Consider the following 12729-nt stretch of genomic DNA (forward strand, 5'->3'; position numbering starts at 1 on the left):
AAACACTTGTGCCATCCTCCACTGCTTTCCCAGATGCATTGGCAGGGAGCTGGATTAGAAGTAGAGCCCCAAGTTCAAAGTCCCATCCTTTGTACTATATCATCTCATCTTCAAAGAGTGATTTTAGAGTATTTTGTTCACATTAGCTTTTCCTTAAGAGTTTTCTGGGTAGATTTTGCAGAAAACTACTAGTCTTGATTTTCATCCTGTAAAAGCATGGTCTTTTCAAATAATAAGAGTATGGATAAAGACAATTATCCCTGTGTGAAAGTGAGAGTACTAATCTGTTGCTGTGAAAGGAAATGGGTAAGTAGTATTAATTGTGACTTTGTACTTTGCAGAAGGTATCTAGAAGGAGAATTAGAGGCTCTAATGACATACCCTGCCTGGCAATGTGAACACTGTGCTTTGTCTTTTCTGTGGAAAATGCAATTATTATGCTCTCCTTTATCTCCAGAATCCCTCCCTGTAAAGGTGTTAATGAAGAAACCCAAAAAGCTCTAGACCGCTCTCTTCTTGATTGTACTTTCCGATTACAAGGTAGAAATAATCGCACATGGGTGGCAGAGTTAGTGTTTGCAAATTGTCCACTTAATGGCACTTCTACCAGGGAGCAAGGTGAGATGTTTCACACACTTTGTCTTCACATATTTCTGGCTGTTTAAAGTATTGACTTCTAGTAATTTTCCCTTATAATCCTGTAGGACCATCCCGACATGTTTATCTGACATATGAAAATCTGTTGTCTGAACCTGTTGGAGGTAGAAAAGTGGTTGAGATGTTCCTTAATGACTGGAATAGCATTGCGCGACTGTATGAGTGTGTGTTGGAATTTGCACGATCTCTACCAGGTACATGTGATAATCTTTTTAAATTTCGAAAAAAGAAAAATCCCTTCCCTCTGTTTTAACTGAGAAATTAAAATATACATTGTATTTAAAAGAAAAGTATGTCTAATAAGGATTAAGTGGCCAATTTTAAAAAAAGTTTTTAGATATTTTATTTATTTGAGAGGCAGAGTTACAGAGAGGGAGAGACAGAGAGAAAGGTCTTCCATCTGCTGGTTCATTCCCCAAATGGCCACAGTGGCCAGACCTGGGCTGATCCAAAGTCAGGATTTTCCTCCAGGTCTCCCATGTGGGTGCAAGACCCCAAGCACTTGGGCCATCCTTCACTGCCTTACCAGGCCATAGTAGAGAGCTGGATCAGAAGGGGAGCAGCCAGGACACAAACCAGTGCCCTTACTGGGATGCTGGCACCACAGTGCTGCACTTTTAAAGTTTTTTAAAGATTTATTAAAATCAGAGAGATATCTTGCATCCCACTGGTTCACTCCCCAAATAGCCACAGTGGCCAGCCCTGGACCAGGCCGAAGCCAGGAGCCAGGAGCTTCTTCTGGGTCTCCCACGTGGGTGCAGTGGCCCAAGCTGTTGGGCCATCTGGTGCTGCTTTCCCAGGTGCATTAGCAGCAAGCTGGATCAGAAGTGGAGCAGCTAGGACTCGGGTGTCTCTGATATGGGATGCGTGTGGCTGCTTAATCTGCTGTGCCACAGTGCTGGCCCCCGAGTGGCCATTTTATATCAGACTTCACTTTCCTTCCCCTGGAGACAACCACTCTTTAAGTATTGTTTCCAGAAAATTTTACACAGAGATAAACCAGGTTCTACCTACATAGTATACACACATATACATATATGTGTGTTTGTGTGTGCGCATGTGCACCATACAATATTGTAAGCAATTTGTGTTGATTTCTTTAATCTTCATAGTCACCCAATGAAGTAGGGATCATTCTCTATTTTATAAATGAAGAAAGCATGTCACAGAGACTGAACTTAGCTGAAGGTCACATAGCTAGAGAGTGGCAGAGCTGGTGTTATAGCCCCCTATTATGCTTGACTGTTTCAGTCTGTCTCCTCCTCTTCTGCCCTCTTGTAGAAATGGAAGCAGACTCTGCTGTTGGCTGGATTTTTCTTTGAAAGACTATGATAATTAGAGATCTTTATATTCAGGCAAACAGTATTGCCAAAATGCCTCCATTTTCAAATTTATATTTTCAAATTTTGCATGTTTATCAATCTCCTTTTTGTTTCCTTTCTGTTTAGACATACCTGCTCATCTAAATATTTTCTCAGAAGTTCGTGTTTATAATTATCGAAAACTCATCTTGTGTTATGGGACCACCAAAGGGAGCTCAGTAAGTCTGTGAATTAAAGCTCTGGAGTTTCTCATAACTTAATTTAAAAATTTAAATTAAATTTAATTTTTTAAATTTAAATTTAAAAATTGAGAACTCAAAAAACAAAAACTTTCTTGAAATAAGTAAGGACTCAATCAAAAATAAGGAATAAAATGATAAATTTTAAATGCTTTGTTTACAAATATAGCATGCTATAATGCTTAACTCTTTAAAGATGAAAATAAAAATAACACCCTCTTTGATAGGGCATATGATCTTGAGAATTTTGGACAAGGTGTTGTGCTTTGGATATTTGTTTTTTTCTTCACTGTTTCCAAATCTGTTTGGCAATATGATTACTGTAAGAAAGGTTATGAATCTTAATGAAGAATGGGATGGGAGAGGAAGTAGAAGGTGGGATGGTTTGGGGGTGGGAGGGCAGGTATGGGGGGAAGAACAGCTATAATCCAAAAGTTATACTTATGGAATTTATATTTATTAAATGAAAGCTTTCTGTAAAAAAGAGGGCTAATACACATGCTTAGGGAATGTACTAGGTTCATATTAACAGCACATCTGAAGTTTAAGTCAAGTCTTACTTGTTTTCAAAAAATATCTCAATTAGGTCATTTATATTTTGCTTTTTAACATTTTTTCTGTGACTTGAATATGTTACTTTCTCAGTCTCTGTAATTTCTTTTATTTAGATTAGTATCCAATGGAATTCTATCCATCAGAAGTTTCATATTTCATTGGGAACTGTTGGCCCAAACTCAGGTTGCAGTAATTGTCACAATACCATTCTCCATCAGCTTCAAGAAATGTTCAACAAAACACCAAATGTGGTTCAGTTATTACAGGTAATTACATTTATTTTCTGTCTAAAAATAAGACTTAGTGTTTCAGGTGAAACTCCTCAGAAAAATCATGTGTACTTAATCATCTTTAATAACAAAGGTGAATACCTTTCTGCTTTATATCCTGAAAGGTACTTAGAGAATTTTCTTAGATAAAGTGGTTACAGTGATGTACTTTTATGTTCTTTTCAAGGAAAAGTTTATGGAAGGATATTTGATTTTTTATGCATTGACAAGTCTGAGATTTTAACAGTTGTACAAAAACTGGCTGTTCTCACTGTGTATTTCCTTATAGGTACTATTTGATACTCAGGCTCCGTTAAATGCCATCAACAAACTCCCCACTGTGCCAATGTTAGGCTTGACGCAGAGAACCAACACTGCCTACCAATGCTTCTCCATTCTGCCACAGTCTTCCACCCACATTAGGCTGGCCTTCAGGAACATGTATTGCATTGACATATACTGCCGGAGTCGAGGTGTTGTGGCAATACGAGATGGTGCTTATAGTCTTTTTGATAACAGCAAGTTAGTTGAAGGTTTTTATCCTGCACCAGGACTAAAGGTAACAGATTTTAGTGTTACAGCATGAGTTAACATAAAAAGGACCTCTAAATAAATTCAGATCTCAAATAATTCCTTTGATGGGGGAAATAATGGGGAAAAGCAACCAATTCCTATTTAAATTTAATATGAGAAGGCTTCAAAAAGTTAATGGAAAACACATGCTATCTTTTAATTCCATTTTTACCATGGAGTTTTTGAAGCCACCTTGTAAGAAGCAGTGTTTATTCATTGACTGCAGCTTCATTCTGAGAGAGCTGGAAGTTCTGATAAAGTGCTGCCCATGTGTACACGATGATAAAAAGTCCTTTATTTCCTTAGCTTGCAGAGCACGAGTGAGGTGAAAGTTATGAAGAGAGAGTCATGTTTGCTGTTTGCAATTCTAAGGAACTTTAAAAGTAGTCTTTATCATTGATTATCAAAAAGGTTTGGTCATCAGTTCAACTCTGATACTTTTATAAAATGTAAGGTCCTGGGCCACAGCCCCTGGAGGTCCTGGTGACATGTGATAGTTCACGTGTACGTGTTTATAGTTGTCAATCAAATTGTTCCTAGAGGCTTATTATGAAAAATAGTCTCCTGCAACCCGTTCTTGTCATTTTTCTGCTCCTTAGACACACTTGTTTTCCGTTTCTGTGTAGCTGATTCTCTCGGTATTTATATCCATATCTCTAAATAGCATGCTTATACCACTGGTAGTACTTTATCTGATTCTCAGAATGGAAATAACAATTCAGTTTTTAAAGGTTTATTTTATTTATTTATTTATTTGAAAGGTAGAGTAGCAGGGAGAGACAGAGATCATCCATCTGCTGGTTCACTCCTCAGAAGGCCGCAACAGCAAGGGTTGGGCTGGAACCAGGAATCAGGAACTTCCATCTGGGTCTTTCGTATGAGTGGCAAGGGACTCGCATACTTGGGCCATCTTCCACTGCTTTCCCAGGCAGGTTAACAGGGAGCTGGGTCAGAAGCAGAGCAGTCAGACTCAAATTGGTGATCTGATATGGGAGCAGGCGGCAGCTTAACCTGTTGTGCCACAACACCACTGGCCCCAACTATGTATTATTTTTCAGTTTTTTTTTTTTTTAAAGTACACCTTCTTCCATCCAGGTTGTCCCTAGTACATAAATATATTCTTCTTTCCTCCTATCTTGGTTATAGTTTTTCAGTGTTTGCATTACTATGAATGTGTCAACACCATTCCACCTAGCTTACTAAAATTATTTTTATTTATTTAAATTATTTATTTTATTATTTTATTTGAAAGACAAAGAGGTATCTCCCATCTGCTGGTCCACTCCCGAAACAGCCACAACAGCCAGGGCTGGACCAGGCTGAAGCCAGGAACCTGGAACTCCATCTGGGTCTCCCACCTAGGTGGCAGGGACCCAAGCACTTGAGCTGTCACCTGCTGCCTCCCAGAATGCACATTACTCCATCAGAAGTGGAGGAGCAGGGCTCGAACTAGGCACTCCGATATGGCATGTGGGTATCCTAAGCTGCAACTTAATGCTGCACCAAATGTCTGCCCCTTCTTTTCCTGGAAATTATCAGTTGTTGGTTTTTTTTTAAAAAAACTTAGCTTTCTCTGTACTTCACTAGCCCTTAACCTCCCCCTCAGTTGTGTAATTCTTCTCTAAGTACATACAAAGATACCAGATAACCTATCGGCTTCATCTTGAAGAAATCTCTTCCCCAGTCCTCCAACCTGCTGCATTTTGGATTGCTGGCGCTCCAGGCCTTTTTCACAGTGTTGGCTCAAGATTGCGGCAGGATGAAAGAGAGGTTCCTTCACTTCTCTCTTGTGGCGCGTGCCCTGTATCTTGTAGCTTGGGACTCATATCTTTTTCTTGGTTTACTTCATTGTTTCGTTGGAATACCTTTTTTTTTTTTTTTAACAGGCAGAGTGGACAGTGAGAGAGAGACAGAGAAAGGTCTTCCTTTTTGCCGTTGGTTCACCCTCCAATGGCCGCCGCGGTAGGCGCGCTGCGGCCGGTGCACCGCGCTGATCCGATGGCAGGAGCCAGGTGCTTCTCCTGGTCTCCCATGGGGTGCAGGGCCCAAGCACTTGGGCCATCCTCCACTGCACTCCCTGGCCACAGCAGAGAGCTGGCCTGGAAGAGGGGCAACCGGGACAGGATCGGTGCCCCGACCGGGACTAGAACCCAGTGTGCCGGCGCCGCAAGGCGGAGGATTAGCCTACTGAGCTACGGCGCCGGCCCTCGTTGGAATACCTTCTACAACAGAATGCCTTCTCCCATGGAGAAGGTCTGTGGGGAGGTTAATTTGAGACCTTGTGTGTCTGAAAGTGTCTTTAGCTTACCCTAATTGGAGAGTGTCTAGAGAATTACAAATTGCAGTCATTTTAGTGTAAAAATTTTGAAATCATTGCTTCATTGTCTTCTACCTTCCATTGTGACCATTGTGACATTTAATGCTGTTCTACTACTTGGATCTTAAGTGATTTGAGCTCTTTCAATGTGAATGCTTTTACATCCTTTTGCTCTGGGAAATTTTCTTATGTTATATCCTGATAGTTTTGCTTTGTCTTTTCTGTTAGGTCTTTCTGGTGCCCCTGCTGTTCTGATGTTTTAAATCCTGACCTTGTCCTTTGCTTTTCTTATTTCTTTTGTTTTTTGACTGTTATTTTTTTTTCTATGTCCCTTTGTTTCTGGGAGATTTCTTCTGTTTTTCTAATCCTTCTGTTTTTCATTTTTACCAATTTTTTTTCTTAATTTCCAAAAGCTCTTTTTTTTATTTATAAGTGTTCATTTTACACCATCCTTTTATGATATTCTATTATGGCTACATTGTCTCCCCTTTCCTTTCTTCTTGGATAATCTCCATTTTTTCCACTGTGCTTTACAGGATGAGGAGTTGATCTCTTTCATATTTGTGTCTTTCCTGAAATATTAAGTGATTGTCAGTTCTGCTTTTATTTAAAGGTAAAACTTACTGACTGTGGTCTTCATTGCAGGATGATCTACTTGGGCCAATTTTTTGGGTAACTCCTGTTGTCGGTAGCTTTAGGTCTTCCATTGGGATGGTGTGAGTACCAAGAAAGGGTACTTACGTTTCCTACACGAGGTAGGAATGCATCTGCCTCCCAATTTTGGGGAAGTCAAATGAAAGAAGAAAACTGTTTTCAACATCTAGCATCTAAGACTTAATCCTGATTTTTCATATGATATTCCTTCTCTGTGGGTCTTGTACTCCTCCAGGATGGAGGAGAAGCTCCTCCAGGGTAGTAGAAATTACTGAGTTCAGTGTGAGTGGCAAAGCTGGGAGGGCTTCAGTGTCCTATGAAGAGATTTTCACCCTGTCCTGTTTTTAGTCTCACGTTCATCCCCACTTCCAGGCGTATCTGGTGCTGCCAGTTCCAAAGTATCTTGAAGCTCTGGATGGAAATAGCTTTGTTTCTTGGCTTTCCCCACAGCTTGCTTAGAATACAGCTTGCTTGCATCAGATGGTTTGGTTTCCACTCATCCATCTGCTTTGCCGCCTCCAGAATGTGTTTCTATTTTCTCTCTTATTTTCCTTTTTGTCTTTGTGACTTACCACTTTAATTTTCTTTTCAGTGGTTTTAGTGAGGTATTGGGAAAGGGTGAGGTTTGTGTTGTGTTATGAAACCATCTTTAATTAAAAGTCAGATGATGTGCTTTGAATAGGTCTTTACTGGTTCTGATAAACTAATTCTAGGTATTTTTGAAGACTGGGAAGGTGGGGAGTATTAAAGGACCTGTGTCTGAGACGTAAGCTTGGTGGCCTTGCTCAATTTTCTGATGAAGTACTCTGTGAAACAAGGCTGCCCCGTTCTTGATGGTTCAAGATGAAATCATGTAGTATAGAAATGAGAAAGTTGCTTAGGCTTCTTTCTCAGTGTTCTTGTCACTTTCTAGCTTAAAAGTTGAGAACTCGCTAAATGGAAAATTTCCCAAGGCATTGAAATTATGTGGCCATTTCAATTGTTCCCCCATTTCTGGGTCAGAAATTAATAATATTTTGACCTGGTGTTTAATGTTGCCAGGGTACCCTTCTTTTTTCAGTTTTTCGCTTGTGTAATACTTTCTAGTTGATATGATTTTTTTTACTTAGATGTTGTTTTTTATTAACCATTTTCCTCAATTACCCTATTCCTTCAAAACATGCACTGTCTCTCCTAGGTTGTCCTAATGATAATTTTCAGAGATGGACATAATATGTTTATTTGTATTTTACTAAAGTTGGTAAGTAATCTGAATTTCACTTGTTTATGTCCACAGACGTTCCTGAATATGTTTGTTGACAGCAACCAGGATGCTCGGAGAAGATCTGTAAATGAGGACGATAATCCCCCTTCTCCTATAGGTGGAGATATGATGGATTCTTTAATATCACAACTCCAGCCACCACCCCAGCAACAGGTAATGTTGAGTCGAAATTCCAAACAATGTCACATTTCTGTAACTTTACAAGTTCTACAGGTATCAGAGCTTCTTTGTTGAAAGGCTAGGATGTCTGTGGTAGGCCCAGGATGCTCAGGAAATTCTTATTTATGAAGAAACAGCAACAGAGGGAGACAAGGCTTCCAGTGAAGGGAAGTGAATAGTGCTAGAATTAGCATGAATCTCAGACACTCAGATCACCTGTGTACTTAAGATGATGTTGAATGATTCCAAGGATGGAAACATCAGCTTGGGATCTGAGATCTTGGGGGAGAGTGTCCTCACCATTCCCTGAAAGACCCATGTTATTGGAGTAGAGCACAGTGAACCAGATGTCTAATGATGTTTGTTAGGGACTCCTCCAGAGAACAGGTGTACACATTTCAAGCGTTTGGATAAGCCCATTATAGAACCTTAGGAGCTTCCAGTTCTGTCATCCACTCACCTTTGTGTTTCTGAGAGTTGAGCAGGCCCCCAGGCCAGCCTTTGTTTTCTCACTGACACTTCTGAAATAGCAGGTGACCAATGATCCTTCACCCCTTCACCAGGGCTGTGTGCTCTGTCCTATCTTGGAAAATACTCGTTGTGTGTCTGGCCTGAAGTCTTCCACGGCCCTGGTTTTGGTTGCATGTGAACATGTAACCTTAGGTAAGGGCTCTTTGGCACATCCTTTGGATTTCGTTTACAGAACAGCTCACTGCTTCTCATTGAGAAGCTTTCGCAAAGTAGCACTGCATGAAACCAACATTGTGCAGATTATCCACTTAGCTTGTTTTAGTGCCTGGCTTCTGGTCTGGCTACTTAGTAACTGGGGCTTCCCAGTGCTAACCTCTTGGATAAAGTACCAGACTATTACCAGAAGGAAGGTTTTGTGGAAGGTGTGTTGTCCTGGCAGCTCATCCCTGGGTTTCTGGCCTCCTCACTATCTATTTCCCTTCCTGACCTTCATGAAGATGTAGGGAAGCTCAGTCAATCCCCATGTTCCTCTGTGGAGCCAGGCTCTGTGGCTCTTTAATGATGTCCAAATGTTGACTGGAATGAAATCTTCTCCCTCTGAGGAAGCTGGGCCACCATGGGGGAGAAGTGCTTTGACCCAGCAGGTGCCACAGTGTCATTTTTCTTGCAGAAGCCCCCTTTCTTGCATTGTAGGTTTCGCTTGTACCTGATGTGGAACAGGGGCTGAGCCACATCTAAGAACTCTGTGTACCAGTAGTATTTCATACTTAAACGTGAGATTGTTAACTAGGAAAATAGTTCAGGCTAAGGCAGAAGAAAGATTAGAAGTGGGTAGATCAAGAAAACAATAAGATACTCTGGAAAAGTTAGAATGATCTGTCACTTTGTGTAAGTTTTAGGAATTTTCTGCTTTTTCTTAATGTCTCATTCAACCTTGTTTTAAAATTAAAAAAAATTTACATTTAATGCTAGTCAGAATTCTTTTAAAAGACTTTTATCAGCTATGGCTAAATGTCATTAATCAGTGGCTTCAGCACGAGGTACTCTTGAGGATTGAGCATTTTTTAAGTAACAATTTCAATTGTATTTCTTTTTATTGCATATCTGTGCTACACTCTTATTTGTAAGCTGTTAGTCTCTGTGATAAGATAGTTGTGTAGAAAAAATATTCATTAAGGGATTCATGTACATTTTACTTGATGTTAGCGGGTAGTCTTACTTTTTATATAAAATGAATAGTTTGAGTTAATAAGCTAGTCCGTGAGATAGGAAAGGAAGAAAATATAATAGCTTAGGAAGATCACAGGTTTAGTTATAAGGTAGCTCTTTACTTAGTATAGAGTTAGTCTTCTGTGTACAAAGTTAATTGAAAATGAAGCTTAATGGAGAATGGGACTGGGAATGGGAGAGGGAGGAGGAGGAGAGGTGGGAGGGTGGGTATGGTGGGAAGAATATCTCTATTCCTGAAGTTATACTTATGAGATTTGTATTCCCTAAAAAATAAATTTAAAGAAATTATAAGTGTCCAAAAAGAAAGGTGCATTCTACATTGTTGGATAAAACAATATACTTGAATATCTGATTTTGTAGTTTGTGAGTTAAAGAACTTGAATTTTATAATTTCTTTAAAATAGTATAAGAAGAGTCAATAAGGAGAAAAAAAACCCAGTTTTAAAAATGGGTTCAAGATTTAAAGTATTTTACAAAAGAGGATGTCCAAATGGCCAGTAAGCACAGAAAAGATGTTCTGACATTTCACATCACAAAAATATACAAATAAAACCACAATGAAATTGCACCAAGTATTTGCCAAAATGATTTTGAGCAAAGTTGGTAATTTTTGCCAACATTTGGTGTTAGGATCAACTGAAACTCTCATTTACTACTAAAAGGTGTGACAAAGTGATACACTTACTTTGCAGTAATGTTGAGCAGTATTCCAGCTGAACATTATGCATGCCTGTGAGTGAGTTAACAGTTCTACTCTTAGGCATGTATGCAACACAAATGCATTAAAAACCCAAGAATGTTCTTAGCAGCATTATTGTTCCAAAAAGTTGTAAAGAACTCAAATATAAATTGGGATATAAACATTGAATGGAATGCCTTTTTTTTTTTAAGATTTTATTTATTTATGTGAGAGGTAGAGTTACAGACAGAGACAGAGGGAAATGTCTTCCATCTGCTGGTTCACTCCTCAAATGGCCACAACAGACAGAGTTGGGCCAATCTGAAACCAGGAGCCAGGAGCTTCTTCTGGGTCTCCCACGCAGGTGCAGGGGCCCAAGCACTTGGGCCATCTTCCACTGCTTTCCCAGGCCATCAGCGGAGAGCTGGATCAGAAGAGGAGTAGCCAGGACACGAACCAGCGCCCAAATGGGATGCCGGCGCTGCAGGCTGACCACCGGCCCCACGATGGAATACCTTACAGAAATGAAGAAACAAACTGCTGCTACATGCAACACCCTTGGTGAATTTTACCAAGACATTGTTAAGCAAGAGAAACCAGAAACCATAAAATGTACATTCAGTATTTGTATGAAATGCAAAAATAGCGAAAACTTAGCTTGTATGATAGAAGTGAGAGAATAGTGCTTATCTTTGGAGCGATGGTAAAGATGTGGAAGGTACAAAAGAGCCTCTGGGCTGCTGGTAATGTTAGTTTTTCAGTATCTCAATCTCCGTGGTAACTACATTTACAAAAAATTCATCAAACTGGACATTTAAGATTTCTGCACTTTATGTGAGTCATGCTTCAGTTTTTAAAAATACAAAGTAGATTGTCCTTGGTTTTTCATTACTAGAGATGGAGGTAAACGTAGTAGAGGTCAGGGTGAACTATATATCCTGTTTTGTTCACTTGAAACTCCACCAAATGCAAGATGCACCATATTTTATGAACTGCTAAGAAAGAGAAAACAGTGCCAGTTAAACTAACATGCCATGAGTAGAAAGGTGCACCCTGATTGCAGAGATGTTAAAATGTGGGGAAATAAAAGTCTTAGAACCAGTGAAATAGTGGATAAATGATACAGATAAGTCAGTGATATGGTAGATCAAATGAGCACGAAACACCTTGAGAGACAGAAGCAATGATGTTACAGTCAGAAACAAGGATGATGCCATTTTTGATACATTTTGAAGTCAGAGTTTTTGAAGACTTGTGTTATCGATATGTGTTTTACACATTTTCTTAACTCACGTTTCCTATTTGGTAACCAGTGTTAACACTGTAGCCTTAATTAGGTAAAGCCACACTTTTATACCACTGATGGTTGTTCAAATTTAATATTTCATTTTCTTCTTTTCAGCCATTTCCGAAACAGCCAGGAACATCAGGCGCTTACCCTCTTACTTCACCCCCTACATCTTATCACAGCACAGTCAATCAGTCTCCCTCTATGATGCACACGCAGTCTCCAGGTAAGATACTGCTTATTCTCTTGTCATGTACAGCTTTCAAATCCAACACACATGCACATTGGAAACCACCATATATCCAGCCTCAGGCTTCAGGGAGAATTTCATTTTTAGTCTATGACTAGTTACTTGCTATTCCTGCATTATGGCAGAGTTGTGTGAAATTTGTGTTTATGGCTCAGGAGCACTTCAGAAGGTGTGAATTAAATGGCAATCTTGTCACCCACAGCCCAACTCATGGTACAACTCCAAGGGGTGCTAATCCAAGCAACCTGTGTTAAGAGGTTGACAGCCTAAGACGTGAGGGCCAAAGCCTGTCTACTGTCTGTCTTTGTAAATAAAGTCCCACTGGAACTCAGTCACATCTGTGTATGTGGTATCTGTGGCTGCCTTCCTGCTATGCCAACCCTTTTAGGGGAAAAAAAAAAAATTGCCACGCTCGGGTATTGGCCCACTCGCAACTGTCAGAATCGGGCAGTGCATTGCCTGCTTGTTCAGACAATATGGCTTTGTTGGCAGCCCCATCAAGTACACTGTAAAAATGCTTAAGAATGCTACATTTTTACTCTTGACTTGAATGATCAACAGTATTTCCAGAGCAAAATGATCATTGTTGAAAAAAAGAAGTTTAGACTAAAAGATGTATGTAAAAATAATTTTAAAATGCATATTGTAGTAAACATCTTTAATATAAACAGTCTATTCAGTTAAAAGCATTAAGTACTTTTATACCAATCATAAGCATTTGTACTTAGCCAAAAACAGGACAAATATGAAACTACATAAAACTCTGGTTTTTAAGTGATGAGCCAAACAAATACATTTGCTT

The 12729-nt window shown here is 39.6% G+C and overlaps 1 protein-coding gene across 2 annotated transcripts in view; it reads left to right on the forward strand.

Moving 5' to 3' along the window:
- MED14 (mediator complex subunit 14) overlaps positions 1–12729 on the forward strand; it is a 73184-nt gene that overhangs the window by 41640 nt on the left and 18815 nt on the right. For both annotated transcript variants that reach the window (XM_062184503.1, XM_062184504.1), the window contains exons 17-23: positions 458–618; positions 705–851; positions 2106–2197; positions 2887–3039; positions 3332–3601; positions 7863–8003; positions 11792–11903. In XM_062184503.1, coding sequence (XP_062040487.1) covers positions 458–618; positions 705–851; positions 2106–2197; positions 2887–3039; positions 3332–3601; positions 7863–8003; positions 11792–11903 — 1076 coding nt within the window. The remainder of the gene's footprint in view (positions 1–457; positions 619–704; positions 852–2105; positions 2198–2886; positions 3040–3331; positions 3602–7862; positions 8004–11791; positions 11904–12729) is intronic.

This window comes from Lepus europaeus, chromosome X, assembly GCF_033115175.1.
Source record: "Lepus europaeus isolate LE1 chromosome X, mLepTim1.pri, whole genome shotgun sequence".
Classification (NCBI taxonomy): domain Eukaryota; kingdom Metazoa; phylum Chordata; class Mammalia; order Lagomorpha; family Leporidae; genus Lepus; species Lepus europaeus.